This window comes from Pygoscelis adeliae, unplaced genomic scaffold (genome assembly GCF_000699105.1).
Source record: "Pygoscelis adeliae isolate BGI_AS28 unplaced genomic scaffold, ASM69910v1 Scaffold94, whole genome shotgun sequence".
Classification (NCBI taxonomy): Eukaryota; Metazoa; Chordata; class Aves; order Sphenisciformes; family Spheniscidae; genus Pygoscelis; species Pygoscelis adeliae.
In genome coordinates, this window is record NW_008824547.1 from 2,724,885 (window position 1) to 2,747,802 (window position 22,918).

General features: G+C 41.0%; 1 protein-coding gene across 1 annotated transcript in view; it reads right to left on the reverse strand.

Moving 5' to 3' along the window:
• Positions 1-22,918, reverse strand: part of VPRBP (Vpr (HIV-1) binding protein) — a 48,624-nt gene that overhangs the window by 13,287 nt on the left and 12,419 nt on the right. The window contains exons 8-21 of the mRNA XM_009321829.1: positions 21,919-22,077; positions 19,256-19,435; positions 18,188-18,397; positions 16,836-17,005; positions 14,914-15,038; positions 12,536-13,796; positions 11,401-11,599; positions 10,599-10,681; positions 9,564-9,648; positions 7,922-8,155; positions 7,280-7,373; positions 6,701-6,805; positions 5,804-5,877; positions 4,514-4,618 (exon numbers count right to left, since the gene is read on the reverse strand). Of these exons, the coding sequence (XP_009320104.1) occupies positions 4,514-4,618; positions 5,804-5,877; positions 6,701-6,805; positions 7,280-7,373; positions 7,922-8,155; positions 9,564-9,648; positions 10,599-10,681; positions 11,401-11,599; positions 12,536-13,796; positions 14,914-15,038; positions 16,836-17,005; positions 18,188-18,397; positions 19,256-19,435; positions 21,919-22,077 (3,084 nt within the window). The remainder of the gene's footprint in view (positions 1-4,513; positions 4,619-5,803; positions 5,878-6,700; positions 6,806-7,279; positions 7,374-7,921; positions 8,156-9,563; positions 9,649-10,598; positions 10,682-11,400; positions 11,600-12,535; positions 13,797-14,913; positions 15,039-16,835; positions 17,006-18,187; positions 18,398-19,255; positions 19,436-21,918; positions 22,078-22,918) is intronic.

Sequence of the window (22,918 nt, forward strand, 5' to 3'; positions counted from 1 at the left end):
CAAAGTTTCCTATTAAGATGTGCAATAAACACATGTATATTATTATCAGTTGAGACATTTGTCTGAAAATACTTGTTCCCAGCTATTATTCTGTAAACCATTTCATCTCAAGCAAGATTTCAAAACAAACCGTATCTTCAAATGTTACAGCAACAGCTCCTGAAAAACTAATGGTCCCTGGTGACATAAATCATTCTAGGCAGCTTGTAGTGACAAAGCACCACCATGGTCTGATGTTTCTGAAATACACGTGCCAATATGGATTAAGGTTTATGGGGTTTTTCCCCAGCAAATAAGTATCTGCATGAAAACAAACCTGTATCAGGCCAACAGCAACAGAAGTACAGTGGAATTGCTGTTGCAGGCAGATAGGGGGAGAGTCCTAAAATAAAAGTAGAAACTGGGATCACAAAGATCACACAGAAAGCTGAGGAAAAACATTCTCCATCCTGGCTAAACCACATGTTAGAATAGCGATTGTCTTTCGAGTCTTTGTTGCCTTATCTCCAAAGCTTTCATTTCACATCACCTAGAATTTTCTAAACCAATGCAAAAAGACAAATTACACACCTACCATCACCATTTCGATAGCCCAGAAGCACTGCAGGATAATTAACAGTTCTTCAGCTCTGGCAAAAGAAGTAGAACACACTTTATAGGACAGGGACAGCTAGGTGAAGCAATGTGCTGCTGAAGCCATAAGTCTCTCTGAACATGACAATAACTGAGAATACTACTTGAGCCTCACAGATTGCAACATCATCCACATCATGTACCACAGAGAGAAAAACAGGCCTTAAAGAACTAATATGGAAAGAAAAACTAAAATAAAGAGGTAAAAATGCACAGACTGAAAATCCTGTAGCCCACTCAGAAGATCACGTCATTCAGACTTAAGTTTCAGTTTTGAGTCTACTCTGTGGTCAGCCAGTTCCCTTCGTTTTAGCTTTTCTGATCACTTAATATTTCTGAAGTCTCCTTTTGTAGCCCATAGCAACTGCCATGCGCCATTTCTAGGCCAGATCAGTACGTTCACTTTCCTCTGCACCATCTCCTCTGAAATTCCTGGTCTGCCTCACTACAGAAGACAGTAGATTACTGAGTGAACAGGGGATACTAATCAGCCAAGAAAGGGAAATAAATAAGAATTAAGCAAGCTAACAACCAAAAGACGGTCCAGCATCTGTACCAGTAGTTCAGATACCCATCTTATTTTTGCTAAGTCTAACTCTGAAGGAGTGTATCAAAACAGTGGCAAATACAGGAAGAAAAGGAGGAGGATCTTGCTGCAGGACTTAAGAATAGGAAACTGCCTATTTCCCCATAGACTGAACACAGTTTTGCAAATACATGTGAGAGACTGTCAAGTCACTGATGGACCCGTTTAGGTACTCACCCAGCAGTGAAATAATACACAAAAGTCATGAAAGTTCAAGGCAGAAAGACAAGTATTTTTGGACTAAAACATCCAACAAAAAAAGCTCACAAACCGGCTCTTGCTAAGCGTGTTACATCTTCACTTTCCCTCAGTTACCGCAGTAAGGACAGACCACAGAGTATCGATATCCATTTAGCGTTTGTTCTGTTTAACAAGGCTTGACAACTCTGGATTACTGGCCGTAACTAGGAAAGGGCAGCTTTCCAGGGATCTCATATGAAAGGCTAGTATAACAGCCAAGGAAGAGCCCAGCTGCAGTGGTGCTCTTCTCAAGTATCTCAAACAAAACCATAAACATTTATTGCAGCATTACCACACACAAGCCAGCTAAGTCAGCCTGATCATTTAATTTGAGGGTAACTTATGTAACAGATCAGTTGATTTTACAAGGTTTGGTTTGAGAAAGGGGGAGTAATATAGTTGTTTTGTTTCTTCACTTAAATAAGAGAAGGAACTGGAAGATATCTATAGGCCAAATACACCTATATGAACCTATACCAAATAGGTTCATTTTACGGGCCAAACGTCTTTTGCTTTTCAAAAATCTGTCACAGAGCTATCAGTTGACACTTGTCAAAACTGACATCATGAGGCATCAAAATTTAAAGTAAAAAAAAGTCAGGCAGATATTTTTCTCCACGGTTCTCAACTTGTCTCAAGTGCAATTTTTAAAGCAATTTTAATATTTGCTCTAAAAATCTTGACCAAAGAGAAACCAGATTAGTGTTGATTCAGATGGATGGGCCCCCCACACCATTTTAATGAAAAAGATCAGAAAGCACCTTCTTTTATCCAGAAGGTGTTTTAGAATATCTGTGAGAAGTCCCAGTAAGTTTGAAAGTTTATTTCCAGTTTTTCAAAGCCTAAATCACAGAAACTAGGCAAGTAGTAAACACCTACATATGTGTGAGCATATGTATACACAGAACACTCTTGTTCATCAGGAAACAAATTACTTTTGTTGGCCTTAACAGACAAGTGTGCCTGAGAGATTCCATCTTTATTCTGGAAAACCTCTACTCATTCTAGCTCAATGCTGGATGTCTCTATGGAGACAAAAGCTGTGTTTTGTAAGCCTAAGACTAGAACAAACCTGGAGGAACAGCAGTGAACAGCTACGAGACAGAGCGCAAGGGGTTTAGTTTATGTTTTGCTAAACATATACAGATTGAATTGAATTTGGTTTCATAAGTGTTGTTTATATTAAAACCAAATCTGTCTTACTAAAGAAACTTTATTGTAACCATCCCTAAAAGTTACTGTCTAGGAAACATCTATATACCCCAGAAGCAAAGACGACAAAAAGCAGCAATTATGCAATAATAACTAGTCACTCTTAGCTTGCAAATCCATCCCGAAGCAGCTTTGTTTGAATACTTCATAAGCTTTACAGAAAACCTTTCAGCATACTTAAATTCTACCTGGGGCCACCTCCATTTGTAAGACAGGAAGCGTCCCCAGTCACATCTGATGGATAAGATGATGGATGGTACCTGCTTGGTACCCAGTGTTGCAGCCTGGAACCAACAGCATTCAGACTGCGTCCTCTTATACAAATACAGACCTCCACTTAAGTCACCACTTACCAGCGATATCACCAAACAGTGTCTTGACAGCTGCTAGTTAATCATTGTACAATGCAAAATCAATTTCTGCTACAAACTATTTTTTTTGAGGTTTTATAAAGAAAATATGAATAAGCTTACTAAAATATACTGAATGTGAACAAAAACAGTGGAAGCAGAGACAAAAATAGAAACTATTGCCTGAGGCAAGCACTGGATGGCTAGAAAATAGAAACACTTTGGAAGGAACAGTAATTCCACCCCCCCCTTCATTGCTTCCCAAGGAATTCTACTTTTCACCCATCCTAAAAGTTCCTAAACTGAATCCATCCAATCTAGGAATAGAAACAGTGACCGATGGTTTCATAAGAATGCCAAGACTTCAACTGCAACCTTGTAGCACATTGAGAGGACAGGACAGCAAACTGTGTATGCAAAACAGAACTACTGCTTTATCTTCAGAAATACAGTGAAATTGTAATAATAACAACTAACCGCAAAAAAAATTACCCTTTCCTGGGATCTGCTATCCAGTCTTCTGAACTAGAAAGTAAAAGTTTCAACCTAGCAACAGGAAGATTCAGAGACAGAAAGGATATCAGAAATCCAGCTTTCCACAGAGTCTGGGGAAAAAACCCACCAAAATATTACCTTCTGGCATTCTTTGGAAAAAGGTGAAGTCAGCTTTTCTCACAGGAGATACAAATATATGATTTACTAGAATGCAGACACCAAAGAGCAGAGAATAATGCATTTAAAATCTTTAGGGAATTGAAGCATAAGGTCTTTGCCTGTTCAAAAAAAAAACAAACAAAACAAAACAAAAAAAACCAAAAACACCTGACACCCAAAAAGCTACAAGTTTGTCTTTAATTCTCATTGTACTGTAGTAAGGATTCTGTGCTACCACGTATTCTGCCAACGGCACCCTGAGGGGCACTTACTGCAGTTCTTAGCTCTTTTGTCAAGTTGCCAGTGATCAAATGGCTGATCTGAGAAGAAAAACCAATACATCCCAATGCAAACCTACAGCTTTCTTTAAAATTCTTAAAACATTTTGCTGTGTAGAAGTACTGTGCAGTTTCACCGCATTAGTCACAAGTTGTGTCTCATTCAGAAACTGCTAACAAGTTATGCCCAAATATGAGACTTGGAATTGAAAAAAGGAAAACCTCAAAACACTACTGTTCTCTACTGGGTGTCAAAATATTTAAAAAAAAAACCAAACAAGCAGAACAAACAGCAAAGTTTCTGATCAAGATTGAAACACTTAGGGAAATTAATAAATACGCTATAAATTATCATGTCGGTTTACAGTGCACAAAGTTACTGTTCACACAGGTTCTGCATAGTCTTAGTTTACACTGACAGTAAAGTGATCTACTTCACATTAGGTGAGACCAAATGAGGCATCTGTACTTTATAGGTAATAAATGAACACCTGTGGCCTCTCACATGTAGATGGCTAACAGCTACTCTTGAACAACCAGGTTAATGCTATACTTCTCACCTGATCTTCTTCTTCATCCTCTTCATCTTCTGCCAAACGCTGCCTGCCCACTTCATACAGTCTGCAAACTGTATCCATGTTCATGGCATCCATGCTCCCTTGATTCTGAAGACAAGATGCCCACACAGCAGTTAGCCCCAGGAATTAAGCTCAGCGTTCGTATTCAGTGCGGTATCTGATCGCAATTACAGAACCGTTACCAAAATCCTTCCGTCCCATTTACTAGCAGCAGTACAACTAGCACTAACACCAAGTCTTTTTAGTTTCAAGGACCAGCCCAGGAGTGATGTAAATATCTACTTTCAGCTTCTGTCATCCACAACTTAAACCCATACTAGTAGACGTAACAAAACCTCTACTGCATCCTTAACATGATTTGGTTTAGTTCTCACCTAACAGCACACCACTTCCTTTCAAATTTGCCTCCCTATTATATCATTGAACCATATGCCTTGAGAGAATGCTAAAAGCTGTCATCTAAGCAAGGGTTCCAGAAGACAGCACTCTGATACCCCAGCAACCACTGCTGCCAGATGCCAGGAAGTAATGTTTCCAATGACTCCTATAAAAGAAAATTTTCACATCTTGGCCTCATAACCTTAGCAACTCCAACTTCGGTAGTTAAACATGAAGCCTGCCCTACTACAAATCCTTGACTCGCTTTTTTTGGTCTGTAAGGATCAGCGGTTCACAGAGTATTAAGTCGACAGGATTTTAAATTAGTCACTGCACTTACATAGTCAGGTTCAAGACCCATTAGTTTAATTTGACTTCCCCCTTAACAGACCAGAAGTTTCACTCAGTAATTTTTGCTTCAAATCCTTAGCTTCTGGGATTTTGCTAGGAAGGCAAGTGAAAAGGGAACAATAAGAGTGATTCACAGAAAAGCTCCATGGGGAGCCCCAGGAAGATTGCATTTCCCAGTTATTTGATACAGTGCAAATTTTAATAGGAAATTATTGCTATAAATAGGAAAAAAAATACCCTTCTCTCTATGCTTATGAGAAGGAAAACGCCTGCACATTTTAAAGCGGGAAGTGTTTGAAGAAGAGAGGCAAATGTGTTTGGAAGTTTAAGGACTCAGAGGAGGCAGAAAAACAAGACTGCTGTGGGTAGAAAACAAAAAACTCACAGCATCTTTACCATCATCAAAATACCACCACCACTTAGGACATGAATTTAACAGTAGGAACTCCAGAATCATCAGTTCTGAAGGTTTCAAAAAGAAACAAAAAGCACTAGACTCAGACCACAGCTACAGAGACCAGAGTTTATTCTTAGCTCCTTTACCTCAATGACAGCCAGATAGCAGTCCTTGCTGTCTGTGCACAAGTCAAAGATGTTCCGCTTTACATCTATGGTAGCTGGAAAACATCACAAAACAAACTCAGTGGTTAACTGCATATTACTCAACGCTCACTGAAAGAAAAGGTTTAACAATGTATGTCTAAAAGCAGATAATAAAATGTTGGGACAAGAAACAACAGCTGAAATAGAATTGACATGAACGTTTGTAACTAATTCAACCTGTAATAGAAATGTTGGAGTCTGTCATAAAAAAATAGCCAGGTAAGTTCTTAACCTGCTCTGCACAGTGCCTCCTCTCCTGATAATACATTTATTGGCTTCTCTGAGCATAGTAAACAACAGATAATCTTCCAGGATAAGTGACAACCAAAGGACTGGGTTGTGAGCCATGTCTCCTTTCAATAGCAAAAGCCACATTTGTTTATGTCCGCAGCAGCACTTAGTTTAGCTCCAGGAGCTTTGCAAGCTGGAGGCCAAACTGACAGCATTTTGAACTACTAGCATGGGGAAACGCTGCTGGGAAAAGGAAAAAAAGAAAAGAAAATGAAAAGAAAAAAGGCCCTTCCTGAAATGAGACCAATGACATCTTGGCCAAATGACCTACTATCTGAGATTATGCCCTACTTGGAAAGAGGAAAGGAAAACAAAGCCAGAACTGCTGAACGGTAGCAAGTAAGGCAATCACATGCTGAACAGGATATGATACTTGAACCTATTTCAGTGTTAAACCCAACTCTCGTGCTTCAACCAGAACGGGTCGTAGCAGAATTTGTTTTGTCATACACGCAGAGGGGAGGAGGAAGTGAATATTACTAAGCAGAACTTTCAATAAACCTTTAAGCCTCCAGACCAAGCTGTTTGCTCCTCTTTTACTCTTACCTATAGGTTTATAATCAGTTGCATTAAATGTCCTGAAAGAAGAGCCAAAGGGACTTCTCATTCTCTCCTCCAGAAGGTCATCTTCATCATCTGCCTGCAACATAGCTGATACAAGGAAAGATTATTCCACAAATACACCTTCCATTTGTCACTTAAGACCAACTTAAGATCATATCAGCCTCTGACATTAATTTTCTTTTTATTTAATAGCTTGGCAAGACCCATTTAATATCTACTCTTCCAGAGCTGCCTTTATTAATGCTGCAGATCATTGAAACATAATTCAGAGGACAAAATTATTTTCTCAAGCATCATCGATCTGCCATTATACACATTTTCTTTTTCAATAGGTTGATTTTTAATCTCAGAAATGAGTTGCGATATTGCTGATGTCAGAGAAAACTGTCTTTGTCAGCAATACACATAGCATAAACTTTCTGAAAAATTCCAGTTCACACGTGCCAGTAAGGCCTGGAGTTAAGACAGACTCCCTGAAGCTTCTGATTTCACTGAACAAGCATCTACTTATCTCAAACCAGAGGTGATCAAGGAGAGTAAGAGAAGACTGAGAAGTCCTACCTCCATACATAACTGTGCCAGTATAGTTGAAGACCACACGACACTGATCCAGTGCAGGTACTGTGTGCAACAAATGGAAAGTTCGGAGGTCCCACTGAAAAAATACAGGCTAAGGAGCAACAAACAATTGAAAGTTTCTATTTCCTTTTCAGCAGTGGCAAACAACTGATTTGGCAAACAATTGCGTTCAAGAAACCTCATTGCCACCCTCTTGCAAATATGACAGAACTGGAGTCGGATTCCAGCACCACAATCCCTTCCACGTGTTCAAACTGAAAGAGCTCTTACTCAAAATGTCATTCCCAGTCATACGAGGTTACTGCAGTAGCTTCAAGGTTGATCTTGGTAAGGGGTGGGAAGAGAGCAGAAGTACCACAAGAGTATATTAGAAAAGAAAATCTCTCTTGCTTTCTCTGTGTGTTAAGTATTTCCTCTAGGTCATATCAGAGGCAGAAGCTAGATTTAAATTAGCTAGCTGTCTGACAGTCCCTACTTACTTGATTCACAGACGAAAACTGTTGTTACCATACATAACCTGTAACACAGCAGTCCATTAATACAACTTCTGCAAACACCTACTTGTTTATCAATACAAATTCTTTAGGTCCCAGCACATCAGTTACCACAGTGGCCAAAGGATACAATTTCTGTGTTGACTATGACCTCTAGCCCATTGGGATGGAAAACACCACTGATGGTCATGTTGAATTTGTCAAACTTGTGGATGGCTTGTGCCGATCTGACATCCCAGAGGACACCATCATTTAGGACAAGGTCATCAGTGGGGTTAAAGGTGGCACAGTTCTTCTTGTAGTTGTTGGCAAGATCTGGGTTAAACAGAGTCAATAGCTTGTTGCCAGTCTGAATATCATAGATCTTTTAGATTAAAAAGAAAAAGAAAGATTAGTCACAATTTGTAATGTACCTGTGCCTAAGATCACCCCATGTTCCCCCTTCTAAATTCTTTCCAGAATCACCCATTTTCCATTTTGCTTTTTCATTTCAGGTGAGAGCATTCCAAAGATAACCCTTCCTGCCAGTCCTTTAATAGTTTTTCACAGCTGGAACCAAGTCTCAAAACACGTTTTGGCCAGTACTTAGCTTACTGTAGGTTCACTGATGTATTTCAATACGATCAGGATTAGTTCCAAAGAAACTAACCCCATTACAAAAAGTGGGCTGGGAAGCTGCAGTCACAAGGTACCACTGTTTCAGAAATGGAACTGCTTTCAGAGCAGATGGTATTTACAAACATAAAAACTCCAAAGCACACAGCAAGGGGGGAAAAAAGCCAGAAACTATAGAAACGAGTTAAAATTCCTGGCGTTTACATGGAAGGGCAACTTTCTCAGCTTTGCCCCAACAAACTGTTGGAAGATAAAAATATAAAAAGGGCTTTAACTAGTACAAAGGGTTTATGACCATCTTCTCAGATAAATTTGGTCTGTAACATCCCTCAGAGCCTAGCTCTCGTTCAAACTTAGAGAGGAAAAAAATTCTCTAGAATTGGAAAACAAATCTGTTTACCAGATAAACACAATACACAAACTGATCTGACTTCCAGATAAATCCAAGTTAAAAACTGGGCAGGAATGGACAGTTTGCTTAAACAAATCAAGGGCAGTAAGTAAAATCATAAATAATTTGAATATGTTATGTTTCATGACAGTTTTTTATGCAAATACTCTTCCAAAAGAGACAGTGCCTATAATTAATGCAAATTAGCACTGAGAAGAAGCAGAAGCACTCTGAAGACTGTCTCTGTCAAATTTGCACGTATTCATACAAAACACTACAACAGTGTTCTCTGAAAATATATTGGTAAAATTAAATTACTCAAAAGCAAGCTGCAAATTTGTGCGGGGGCAAAAGGACGACACTTTTAATAGGCCATTTCCCACAGCTGTTGACTGAACTACTGTTTACAGTGAAACTTTTATTATTATTACTACTATTACTGTTTAAGGCAAAGGAGGCAACTTCGGGCAGGGGGGGAAGTCCTGCACAACCTCTCTCAAATGAACAAAACAAAGCAGATTTTACAATTGCCCAGAATACTAACCACAGTGGCAACACATTGCACACTGCTTGTGCTACAGTTGGTTTGGAATGGTCAAGTTTACACCCTTAGACACAGGGAGAAGTTACTTGACACTTTCAAAGCTTTCCTCTAAAGCCTCTTAGTTCATCAGTTACACAGAGCACCAAGATCTGTTAATAAATGTCCTGTGAAGAATAATATTCTTGTCACAGCTTCACAACCATGACCTTTACTGGTACTTACATGGGCAATGTCTCCTTTTGTGCCAATGACCCTATCCTGAGAGTGCTTGCTGAACTCCACATACTGGTCATCAGGGAAGGAATGCCTGTAGATAGAGTCAGTGAAGAAGTCAAGGAACTGCAGATTCAAGCCACCTGTGTGAACCAAACACTACCCCAACACCTCCAGCAGAGGTTTCAACAATGCAGAAAACTAAAAACATAGAAAAGACTCTCCTTCGCCATTGACCATGGCATACTACAACGCAAAAACGCTCCACTAGCATTTGCAGGAAAATACCTGTTACAGACAAAGCCTTTACAGCAGACCAGTGAAAAAAACACAAGCAACAACTTCACAGACTTGTCATCAAATTACTACTGCAACAGGGTCTGCCATAAACATAACACTATTTAGAAGAGTGAGCAATGAATGGCATCATGAACGTTCAAATGCACATGCAGGCCTAAGGCACGTTAAACTTTTTATCTGAAGAATGCCCTCTAGCTGACCTAAAACAGGTCACACCAAAACTGTTGCTTCCAACTAAGGTAGACAACAGTCAAACCTTTTAAAAATGAAGAGCCTTCCACCCATTTTTTTTATGGGAAGGAACAACTGTAAATACTGAAATCAATTTTAAATAGCTTTATCCAGCTCTGAAATAGCTTGTATCCAGGTCTGAAAATTTCACCACACAAATCACCATGCTAGTAAAATTCTGTCACTGGCTACAGAAAGGTTGCCAAGATAATTTACAAACATGAGAATAAAAATACAAACATATTACTTTGCCTTCAGGGACAACAGTGATTTTACCAATCTATCTTGCATTAAATAGGACTTTAGTAGTTAGAATTTAGCAAAGCTGTCTGTACCCATTAAAATAGGGAAGATACTAAACGTAAGAAAGGGAGCACATTTTATTTTTTCACAAGAGATTGTGAGAAGTGTGCTGAACTGTTCTTTCATGGAGTTTGTTCTTAGGGTTTCTGCCTATATTGAATGGTTCCTCTAACTGCAATGTACCCCACAGCTGGATCAGAGTATACCTACTTCATATCAAAGACAGACTTCATTCCCCACAATGCAGACAGAGGTTGGCTCCACGTAGCAGATGTCAGCAATAAAGATCCATCCTGTATTTCCAGATGAAAGTGAAGGGTGAGGAAGGGAAAAGACCACCAGGGAAAACAGAGGTTATCATTTTACCTGTACACTTTAACTTACACTTACAAGATGAATTTAGGAACTGTAGCAGATTTTGTGCTTACTAAACTACTCCTATGGGGATAAAGTCTAGGTATCTAATACTATGTATAATACAAAGAGCCCTTGGCAGACTAAGAAAAACGTTACAGATAACAATGGGAACGATCTGGGAACGATCTGTGATGTTAATAGCAGATAATAGCAGGATAATCCATGCCTGAACTTTGATGCCCTGTGAGTGGAGTTCATTCTGCTTATAAATCAGTTACCTTTTATTTCTTCCTAGAATCATCCCCCAAAGGATTTCTTTCTCCAACAAAGGGAGGTTATATAAACTCTGATATCTTATCTCACGTTTATCTTAAAAACATAGTCAGTTTAAGCATTTTCCACTTCCAGACACACATATTCATTACTTAGGAAGGCACACAGCTACTGTGCCTCTTCTCTACTATCTTGGGAAGAAAAAAATAATTGTAGAACTCACAGAGAGGGAGTATGTAACTATTACAAGTACTTTAATGACAGGTATTGCAGGCCAGCCAGTAGGTGCATTCTAGATGTACATATCCAGATGGGCCCAAAACATACCAGGGCTTAGGCTGTGAGAACTTCTAAAACTCAGAACAGGTCTTTGATCACTTACCCTGGATGGCTCAAGGTGCGTGATGGCAGAGTTATGGCAGTTGTAACTGGCCTCTTCCTGTCCACTGAATACATTATAGAGTTTCAACTGCCCCGTGCAAGTACCCAGCATCAAGAATCGTTCTCTTGCAGAAAACGCGCAACAGGTAAAGCCACTCTCATCCTCATTTGCTTCCCTGAACACAGAAATCGGACGGAACCTGGAGAAGGTAGAAATACAAGAGTCACCCGAAAGACAGAAGAAAAGCAAAACTGAAATGCTGTGTGATGATATTAAATCCAGCCCTTAAAAGTCATGTAGGTACAAGTTATAGGTTTCTTCTAGGACAAGCTAAGTGTCAGTTGTAAGACTAGTGCTCAAGTAAGTATGTTACAACAGTGTTTGCAACATTTCAGGGTTTGTTTTGCACTAATAAGTACTTCTGTTAAAGCACATCGTTAAGTTGAAGCAGTTGGAATCCGTCTTCAAAGTTGGATTGATGGAAAACCTGTAATGTTGTCACCTGTAGACAGCTAGTAAAAAATTTTCTACTAGTTCTGAAACACTCAACACAAGAAGACAAGGCACATCAGCCAAATAACCTCCTGTCATCATAATTTCCCAAGGTGATACTGGTTTCACTGTGAAGATGCTGTCATCTATGTGTCATCTTTATTTTTATAAACTTTACATCATCTTCCAATTTAACCTCAGCAAAGAAAGGCCACATAAGGAGGCTAGCAACTTGCAGTGCTGCGGATTCAGCTGCAAGAGCAAAATATGGATTCCGCTGTCCTGCATCTGTCAGCCAACCATCCTCAAGGATATGCTACGGTCTCATGTAAAACTGGCGTTACATACTTACCTTCCAAAGGAGAACAAAGAGCTATGACCTTCATTAGTCAATGTTGCTAACGAATTAACATGATACCGAAAATAAAGCGTGCTTTATGTACTAAGGATCAGCACTAAGGACAAGAGAAACAAAACAACTTCTAAAAGTGCCTTTCAAGGCTCTCCCACTTGTCACTGTTGAACTAAAACACTTTTCTCTCCAAGGATACTCCGCTGTGGGTCTGCACAGCCTGAATCCAGGTAAGGCTTTTTGGCACAGGGTACATCCTGAGGGGGATCAAGAAACACTTTTCTTCCTTACCTGCTAAATATAAGGTGTCTATCAAAGCAGCCACCATCCACCCCTCCGTACTTCGGAAAGGCTGCCCTGCGGGTCAGCCGTGAGGTAAAGTTAGTTGGCGCTTGGCGCCTCTGTTTTGGCTCAGGACACTGGTGGGGAGTAAAGAGAGAGAAAGGGGGACAGGTGGCAACAGGGTTCTTGCAGCGGGCATGCTGCTCCCTAAGGTACTCTGTGATTATACTGTCCAGCGTGGGTGGGGAAGGAAGGTGTCTGTCCAGCTGCTTTTTGATAGCTGGGCTCTGGCTGTAGGCGCCATGGTCCGATTTTTGTCGCAACACTCTGATTTTTCTGCCGTTGCAGGGAGATGGCCTCTCCCTGACAAAGCTTATCCTGCCAATCAGAGGAGAGTTGCTGGCATAAGAAGGGCCTGGAAGGGCAAGTGGACCTTGGGATGCAGACGGCCTTGCCTGAGCATGGACAGAGGTGGCAGTGGAACCTACAGAAGTGTGGCTACTCAAACGGGCTGAGATGCCGTTAGCTATGCGAGGAGTGCGAGGCAGGGTCACAGGAGAGGCAGCAGCCGCAACAGGGGTGAAGGCAGATGAATGAGATGCTGCAGTCATGGGTAGGTCAGCCTCTTTAGTAAGGACAGATGCAGTTTCTCCTAGGCCCTTAGAGATGAGATGGTTCCGAATCAGGAGCAGCAGCTCCTTCTCGGGAAACGTGATCCTTGACTGGGCCACCACATCCGCTTTCTGCAACCGAGCCAGAGAGACATCTGTGCCAATCAGCAATGGCTTCCCCGAGACACGCTCTATCAGCTCAGCAGCATATTTGCAGAACTTCACATGCTCGCTGCGCTTGTCCTGAAGCACCGGCTCTTTCATCAGCTGCTGAATTTGACAGCTGCTGAAGAGGGGGAGCTTGCTGATAATCTGCCGGACAGTACTGCTGCGTGAGAGACCCACCAAGGCTTTGCAGGCTAATGCTCGGATCTGATCCGCATCCGTGATCGGCATCTTTATAGACAGCAATGACAGCAGCACTTTGATGCCGTTGTTGGACTGTACCACATTCCACATCTTAGCTAACGTGTGCTCACTGCTCTTGGGGGCCTGAGGAAGCTTTCGCCGAGGAGTTCCAGAGATGAATTTGCCAATACTGGAGATCCGATTATCTGGGCCACATACACAATTGATGATGATCTGAAGGGCTGATTTCTGAATCTCAGCATCATGGATGAAAAATTCACCCTCAGCAACTCCAAGGATGATACTAATACCTAGTGAGGGAAAGAAATAGTTTCTTTAGTACTCTAAAAATGTATCTTACACAGTTCATCAGACAAGTAAGGGAGTCTTCAACAAATTTGAGGGAAATAGGTAATTCTCTTCATTCTGGGAATTTCTGAGTTCTGCTAACTAGCCTAAGATGTATTCTTCTACCTCCCTGGCAAAATAGTTTCCTACACTGATGCTCCTCCACTTCATCATCAGTATGTAGGGAGTCAAACAATCTTTCAGCGAAGGTGATCAGGCATGGCCCAGGAACACAAAATCTGAGGTACCTGGCACAGGGAAAGATGCACTGGCATGCCTCTGATTCTTACTGCAAAAAGCAACTCTCTTGTACAAATACTAACAAAGTGGAAACAGAGCAGAAGGAAGGGGACCGTGTTATGAAGGGAAAAAAATAAATCATATCACAGCTTCCAAAAGGAGTCAGGCAAAAATGAAACTTTGGGTTTGTTCCCCCCTCCTCCCCCAACAGAGTTCCTGTTAGTTTCATGTCTGCTTCAGAAGATTAAAACTCTCACTCAAGAAAGAATTGGTGTTCTGCCTAGAGAAAGGTTTTGTGCAAAAGAAATTATCTTTTGCCTATATCTAGTACTCTGCTCATCTTTTATTTTTCTTTTCTTAAAAAAAAGTCACGCCCCATTTAATGCATAAGCCTTAGATCTGATCCAGGCACATCTCATTCAATTGCATACTGAATCTGCAGGTAGCCAGTTAGAGCACAACTCAAATAAATAGCAATAATTGTTCCTCTCTCATATTCTCAAATATATCCCCAGGAGACCTAAATTTCTGAGAAGTTGAGGGAACCAAATAGTTCCATTACAAAGGTAGATTTGCCCCCATCTGTATTTAATGAGCTCTTGAAAACAAGTGCAAGTCAAAGACCATGCCTTCAAATTTGTAGTCCAACCACAGTGCTAATCATGACACAATTTTAACCGCAGTCTACTCCCCCATTTATTTGCCTCCCTGACAATAACTCTGAACACATGAATTATTTTAACCCTTGCCTCACTGTAGGTGACAAACAGCCAACTGAAAAACCATGTAGCAGAAGACAATTGATAAGAGTGTAAGTCACCAGGACCATATTCAGCTTACCCACAGTGGAAACAGTAGATCCAGCTTCATCTAACACATCCACAGGTTCTGCCAGCTGCAACTGGATTTTAGGAACCACAGTCAGGATGGCTAGTACATCCAAAGCATATCGTACTGTGTCATTCCTGGAAGACAACAACAGAAGGACTTCTAAGAGATGTACATACAGAGTTATTTCAATAACATAAAATAGTACTCAATCTACCCCAACAAATAGGAGTAAATCAGTCACATCTGATGTATTTGATGGTGCATTTTGATTTTATAATGCTACACTCTTAAAGGATTGATCTCCACAGAAGGCAGTGTTCACATGCACACCGTTGCCTGCAGTCTGTCAACATCTATCCCACCCTGCCCACAGGCTCCTAAGAGCACTGTAATTTTGTATTTATAAAAATAAGAATGTTAAGACTTATCCACAAAAGCATTCTAAATTAAGCTTCTCAATCTAATCTAACTCTACGTCTTAGTTGGGAAACACTGCTGCCTAAAATACTCTGTCACCCGTCAACTAGAAAGGAAGTTTTTCTGAAGTGAAGGGAAACTTTAGCAGTAAAACAGACAATTGCGATAGGGAAAAAGGCATCAACTCAGGCACCAGTTTAAGAGAGACACAGGTGTGTGGAAGATGAAAAGGGCTGTTAAGCAAGAGGTGGAAGAGCAGAACAATGCAAGAAAAAGGGGCAAAGGTTTGTAAATCTGTATGGAAAGGTAGGAGTTAATCCAGCTAGCAATTAGGAAACAGCCGCAGAGAGCAAGAAACAGGAGAACAGAAACTACCCAGGAGAGTGCAACCTGAGAGAGAGAAAGGGAGGCAGGGGATTGCAGAAGCAAAACAGATTTCAAAGTTCTTTCAAGTTAAGTTAGGCAAGGAGCTCCTGCAGGCAGCAGAAATAAGGAGGGAGTCCTGGCGACAAGAATACAGCTGATGACAACTAGTTATAGCAGAGAGTGACTCACCAGTGAACATATCTCTAGAGAGGACTACAGCTTCACTCTGGGGAGCAGATAGTCATTGGGATAAACAGAGGCTGGAACCTTGCACCCATCCTCCTTTTGAACTGGGGACAAGATCCTAATGGTACCCTATCAGAGCCTGGTGGCAGTTCCCTTTCTTTTGTAACAGTAGGGATGCTGCAGAACTTTTTTGGGATTGGGTTGGGAGGCGTAGGGAAGAGGTGCCACAGAAAGATAACAGAGTATCATGGTGCCCCCACAGCTTGTCTGTGGCCAAAGACAAGGGAGAAACTTAAAAGTGGCATCACAAGGTGAGCCCTTCTACCAACATGTTGAGTTTAACAGCTGGTAGTGTATCATCTAGGGACATGAACCTGAGCAATGCACAGTAACAATCTTCAGTCTTTTTCCTCTCTCAAATGCTGGCTTGTTGCATATTCATATAACTCCTTTGCACAGTTATATCTGCTCAAGAAACTTCAAATACCAAAAAATCAACCGTGATACACAGTGTCCTCTCTTGAGTCAGCTAAACTTACTACATCCAAACAGATATTCCACCTCTTTCCAGGATGAAGATATGTCTTGATTTCACCCTCTACTTTGAAGGTTTTCTAGCCTTTCTCTAACAAAAAGGTAAACACATTTTGAGACAGATAGAAAGTGGCACAGAATTGTGATTAAGCTCTACTATGATGCTGATTTCTCTGAAATCAAAGGCCTGAGGCATTTTGGCTCTTCAGAAATCTCATGACATCCCTCTCTACCTCAAGATTTTAGCCCTGCTTTCCATGGTGTTAACTTTCATAAGCACTGTATAGCCATAGCACAGGCCCTAACAGCACTAATCAGTATGTGTGTTTTAAATGCTATCAGAGAGGTAGAAAATCTAGAAATGTAGTGTCCTGCCCAAGAGACACAACTTACTGCACTAAAATTCAGTACTACAGCAAACAGCTCACCTTGCATAGTATGTCTTCCAGTTGCACGCTATTGAAATGAGCTGAAGCATGAGTTGGACACAAGACAATTTGAGAAAAACCTCTGCTGGCTCCCAGTAGAGCTGTGCTGGACCATACTCGATCAGGAACTCCATCATCTCTACAATCTGCTCATGAGTATACGAACAGGCCTGCAGGGAAGTGAGTTGGAAGCATTAAAAAAAAAGAGATCACAAGGGTTAAACTTGCACATCAAGTCCTCCACTGCTGGCATTTAACTGAAAACTGCATCCACGAAGATTAGACTAAGACTGTTCCTTGCAGATGAAGTATTTACTTTCTGTTTTATTCCCCAACTATAAAAGAATATAGCAATTGTCACTATAACATACAATAATAAGCTTAAGAATGCTATCCTTTAAGTTTCTTTGCAGTCCTAGAAGGCTTAGATCAATTTAAAAAGAAGAAAAAAAAGTTACATTAAATTAAAATTCTACCCTGCTTTTAAGCTACTAATCTAGTAGTTACTAGGCCATCATTCAAAATAAATTTATGCTAAAGTATTAAGAAAGGCTAAAAAAAAAAAATCAATTACAGTTTCTAAGATCTGACTACAAAACATACTAAAGAAAAAAGGAAATTCCTAACAAGCTTGCCTTTCAACAATTTTTTTTTAAATTACACAAGGTGGCAACAGCTTATACACATTCCTTTAGTTACTGAAAATAAGTGATTTTTGCAGAAGCAAAAAACTCCTTATATTTTCTTATTTCAGCTCTTCTAGAAAACCATCATAAATTAAACCAGAAACCACAGGTGAATGTGCTCCCTCAAAGCAAGCAGCCATAAAATTCGGTTTTTAAAAAAAAAAAATCACTTTGCTGGGAGAAAGTAGGAAAAAAAAAAAGTCATGGCCAACACAAGAATCTCCCAGGTCATTCCTAAAAACTATGGCTTCCAAAAGACACATTTCAGTTGTCCTTATCAAACTTATTTCCAAGTTTTTCAACATTATGCACTTTTCTATACATACAGATTTTGTCCTTTCAGAGATTAAAAGCATAGAAAAACCCATGAGTATCAAAAATAACCTGCCTTTAACTTAAGTGTTTGAGAGATGGAAGGGAAACCACACCAGATGAGCAGGAACCTTAATCAAACATAGCTCAGATTAACCTCAAAGGCTCTTCTGTATTTTTCTATTGCGGTGTCATTCCACAAGGCAGGAAAAAAGTACAAATAAAAAAAATCCCTATAAATTGCACACTGCCTAGTTATTCCACTGGCTTCAAAGGACATCCACATATTCCTGCAGCTCAGATTCACTTGAAAAATGCAACGACCACGTTAAAAGCTTGCAACATGCTGCTCACCTTGTAGGGGGGCTGCGGATGGACCAGAATGCCACCTTCAGTGCGCTGGAGTGACTGCTTCACCTGTTCAAGTTTGATGGCAAGGTGAGCCTCAAAGTATCTACGCAAGGCCATGCAGGTGTGTTTCCCAGTCTGGCGACTGGCAAAGATCTCATCATCGCTCAAGAGGGCTCCTTGGTCTTCCAGGTTTAAGATCTCAAGCGTGCTTATCTTCAGAAAGAGGTTGGGTAGGGAAAAAAAAGTTTCATCAGCTCACTCTTCAGGAAAAAAGAGCACCTACAATTCTCAGCTGCACTTGTACTACACTCGGACAAACTTACTTTGCTACACAAGACATACAAGCACACTGAGAGCTGACGAAAGCTGTCAGAACAGAAAAGGCTATCTGTGTGGATAAACAGTTAAGTCTAAAAAGAACCATTCCCCCTCCTTCACTATCTACGAAGAAAAAAATCCAGAAGTTACATCAACGTAGATCTGGAGGCAACGTTGTGCCTAACGCTATTGGGCATTATATTACACAACACAAATTGTGCTTACACCCTGCAGTGCTGCTGTCCCTGACTTAGCACCAACCCGAGCTATTAGGACTGCACAGCAATACCACACAGACCTACCAGCTTTTGTACATGAACAGTATAATTTGTGCTCATAAGGTACTGCAATTATCACAGCACAAACACAGCTGCACCTCTCCTGGAACAAGGCTGGCTGTATCTGCATCCAAAAGGGTGCATGGCAATACTACACGTGTGGAATGGCGAGAAACATTTTAACTACTGCTAAGCCACCACTGTGTAAGTAAGTGCTGCTTAACCCAAGAGTTGCACCAAAAAGCTCTCAAAGGGTAACAAGTCTCAGGACAATGATCATAATAATAAGAAAAAGAATAAAGATGAAGGGATCCACATGTCTGTTGCTTAGAAAAACTCACCCCACCTCTCGGGAATTTAGGAGAGAAAAAAACACAACAAACAAAACAAGAACAGAATTCTCCATAGTTGCACTGTAAAAGTTGCAAAACCTGACATTAAAACCCTGTTCACCACATAAAACTACAAGCCTTACCAGGTTAACCAGACGTCGAAGGCCATCATGCCTGTCAAAGAGCTCCAGGACAGCACGGAAGGAGAAGCAAATGGAGAAGAACATGGTAGCATGGCAGCAGCCTGAGGCATGGGAGCACTCCATTAGCCATAAGGTGTAGTTTACTACATCTGAAAGCACATTATGGGGGTGCATGCACACCTAGAAAGCAAAAGAACATTCTTGAGAACGACCTCAGATTGCTGAAGAGAATTTGTCCAAGGAGAATGAGGGTTCTTTGAGGGGCAAACAGACAGAGGACAAATATCAGTTACTCCCAGCTTGACTTGGGACATCCGAGACATGAAATAAAAAGTCCCATTTCCAGACAAGTAAAAGAAAGCCCCAGTGAGACCAATAAAGGCCATGATGTGGCAATGTAGGACTAGCAATTTGTCCATTCCCAGACCTAAACACAATAAATACAGCAGTCTTAACGTAGTATAATCCCAGAGAGTCCTTCTCCATACCACTTCAAGCTATCCAAAGAATGCTTCGCTAGAGGCAGAGAAAGAAGAAAAGTTTCCACTGAAGAAAGAAAAATTCTTCTCAGTGTAACAGCATTACATGCTAGGTTGAAGTTCCAGCAAGCTCTGGTAGCACTGAAGTCTAGGGGAATTGCAAGGATCATCAAATGCAAATCTAAAGCTTAACTTTCTCTGGAAATAGACAACAGAGCTGGTCTTCTTTTCTCAGACCCTGCCTCTAAGATGTGCAGGCCATGTGCTCAGAGCTGCACCTTTGCATACGTTTGTTAGCTTCTAATGATGAGGAACTCTGAACCCTCTGCCAGGGTCAGCGCCAAGAGGAACAGCACAGGGAGCTAAAGCACTGGCACCAGCTGCTGTATGCCAAGTTAACAGATTTTTTTGGTCTCTTCTCTTCTGGTGTTGGACATATTCAGAGAATACAGTGCTACCAGCTCCAGCCTTGCTTCCACCCCAAGACCTGAGGCTTGGCATGGACTAAGTGACAAGGGACTGCCCCTTGAAATTAGCTTCCTCTAAAATCCAAAGACGAGAGGAATGTATCACAGAGACCTGCTCTACCTGGTATCTGTAGATACCAGGGATAACATCTGGCAGATGAGACAATGTCACCACAAAACAGCTGCATGGTTTTATGACATGGCCTGAGGATGTCAAGCAGAAGGAATCCTCATGCAGCACCCTGTCACGGCTTTTGGTTTTCCTTTTGAACGGCCAGGCAAGCAGCAAGTGAAATCGGGGGGGGGGGGGGGGGGGAGAAGGAAAAAAGGGACCGCAGAGAGTTTTCTCATGAAAAGTTCAGAGAAACACCAAAGCAGGTCATGTGCAGCCAGGGTCCATCTTTCCGACATAATGGGCAAAAAGAAGTGGAGGGAACATTTATGGCCATTTCACCTTTCTTGCCCTCATAAGAGAGACGTAATACAGGGCACAGACAGCCCTGATCAACTGTGATTACCAAAAGGTTTCTGAACTCGCTCATACGAATGCCTGCAGAACACAAATGCCAGCAGAATCTATACTGATACGGCCTTAAACAACCACTACCAGTCCAGCCTCTATGTGCTCAGGAGTGTTAAGCATGTTAAATCACAACACACATTCAGACAGCATCAAAGACTAGGAAAGAATAAGCAGAAACGTACAGTTACTAGTTTAACTGCTTCCATTTTCAGCTGGGGGGGGGGGAAAAAAAAAAAAATAAACAAAGCCAGGGACAAGCCAGGAATCAAAAGCCATCACTCAAAGCAGAGCAGAGTTGGAAGGCTTAAGGCTACAACTTTGCAGTTGCTTTGTATGAATCTTAGAGCCAGATGCTACCATATGCCAGTACTAATGCTCACAAGCTGGAAGTTTTTTTCTTGAATGGTAGCAACTTTAGAATAAACTGGATCAGTTCCTAGATCTGGTTCAGCACACACATGCTGCTGCCAGTACAAAAATATAAAAAAGGAAATAGAATCACTGTTTAAAGTACCTGGGAAACTGAAGCTTAAGGGTGGACTGCCATATCAACCTGTCCGAAGGGATGCTTGCTGGAGGAATACTACTGAACTGAGAGGAGGATTTCTTTGAAGAATTTTTTTCTATGTTAAAATGTGAGGTGAGGAACTTTACCTTCATCATCAGTTTCAATATTCATAAGCTCAGGCCACAGAGAACCCTCAGAGTCATTTAATTTGATTTTCTGTACAATGCAGACCAGACCCGCATTAGTCTTCTGCTGCGCTCTACCACCACCACAGAAGTGCGCTGCTGTCTGGAATCTGAGTGAGGTACTGTGTGACACTGAAGCTATCCAGACTGGGACTGTGCATGGAAAAAACACAATCTCAGGTATCGGAGTCCGTTGGAACAGACGGGAAAGGAAAGACAAATGAGAATAGAGTAGTTTTTCCTTTTTTTGAGGGAAAGAAGCAATAGGATGAAAAGGGTGGTGAAAGTACTGAGACAATGCCGACAAGACAGAGGTCTTCAGTTAATTCCCTAGGAACTGAAATCCACACCCTTGAAACAAAACACTCAAATACACCATTATTTATATACTTCCTATTGCCTCTGCACATACCAAAGTCTTTTATATAAATTTGCTTTTTAGCTTAGATGTTAATTCACTGTTTGAAATGACAGAAATCACTGCAGTTGAATGCCTCTTACCCTCTCCATGGCATCTTGATTGTAAGACAAATAATACAAGCACATGGAGACCCCTGTTGCTGCCATGGAAGGACGAGGAATCTCCAGCAACTTTTGCACTCCTCCATGAGCAACAAACTCCGTTGCAAACTTGTTGTGCAGCAGCAATGATGCCAAATGCTAAGGAAGGATAAAAGCAGATTAGACTGGAATTCTTCAAACTGTCATCAATTCCACCCCCTGCCCCACAGCAAAACAGATGGCAGAAAAAACAAGCACTCCGAGCTTTGTCCACTTCATTTCCTCCTCCCATTATGTTTAACTGCAGAAGGTAGTATTTATCCCAATGACAAAAGCAAAAAAGGCATTATCACTTTGTTTTACACATCTTGCAAAAGAAATACAAGAAAAGCAGAGCAACTCAGAAATTATCCAATAGGCCACATTAAGTCTTCCTATTCTTTTCATATTAACACTTTCTATTATCACTAAGAAATATTTAAATTTGCATTCAAACTTTGTATATGCCATATTGCTGGCAAGAAGAATTTTACAAAATGAAGTTTAAAGGCTATTGTTAAAACTGAAGTCTGCAGCTGCACTGAAGTTTACTACCCTTTACTCTTCTGTATTACCAACACCTTAAGAGGAAACGGTAAGACACACTGTAAACCCCAGCCCCACTCCCAGCTGAGGTAACCTACACCTTTTGTAGGAACACTGCTCCTTGGAAATAAATTCTCAGACAAATGACAGTGAAACTGAGAGAAAGATGACACTGGAGGACCAGAGGCAGAGAAGTTACTGTGAAAGAGGGAAAGAATGCACAGAAAAATATAACTTGTGCTGCTGCACTGCAGGTTTGGCTTGAATAAGGTTATTTTGTGTGGTTTTGTACTTCGCGGAGCTAACCTAAAGACTACCCCACAAAACTACTGTATTTCAAACATTAAGCTCAGAGATGTCATGCTGGGGCTTCTGGGAGCAAGACGCTTATGCTTCTTACCCCTCACAAATATCT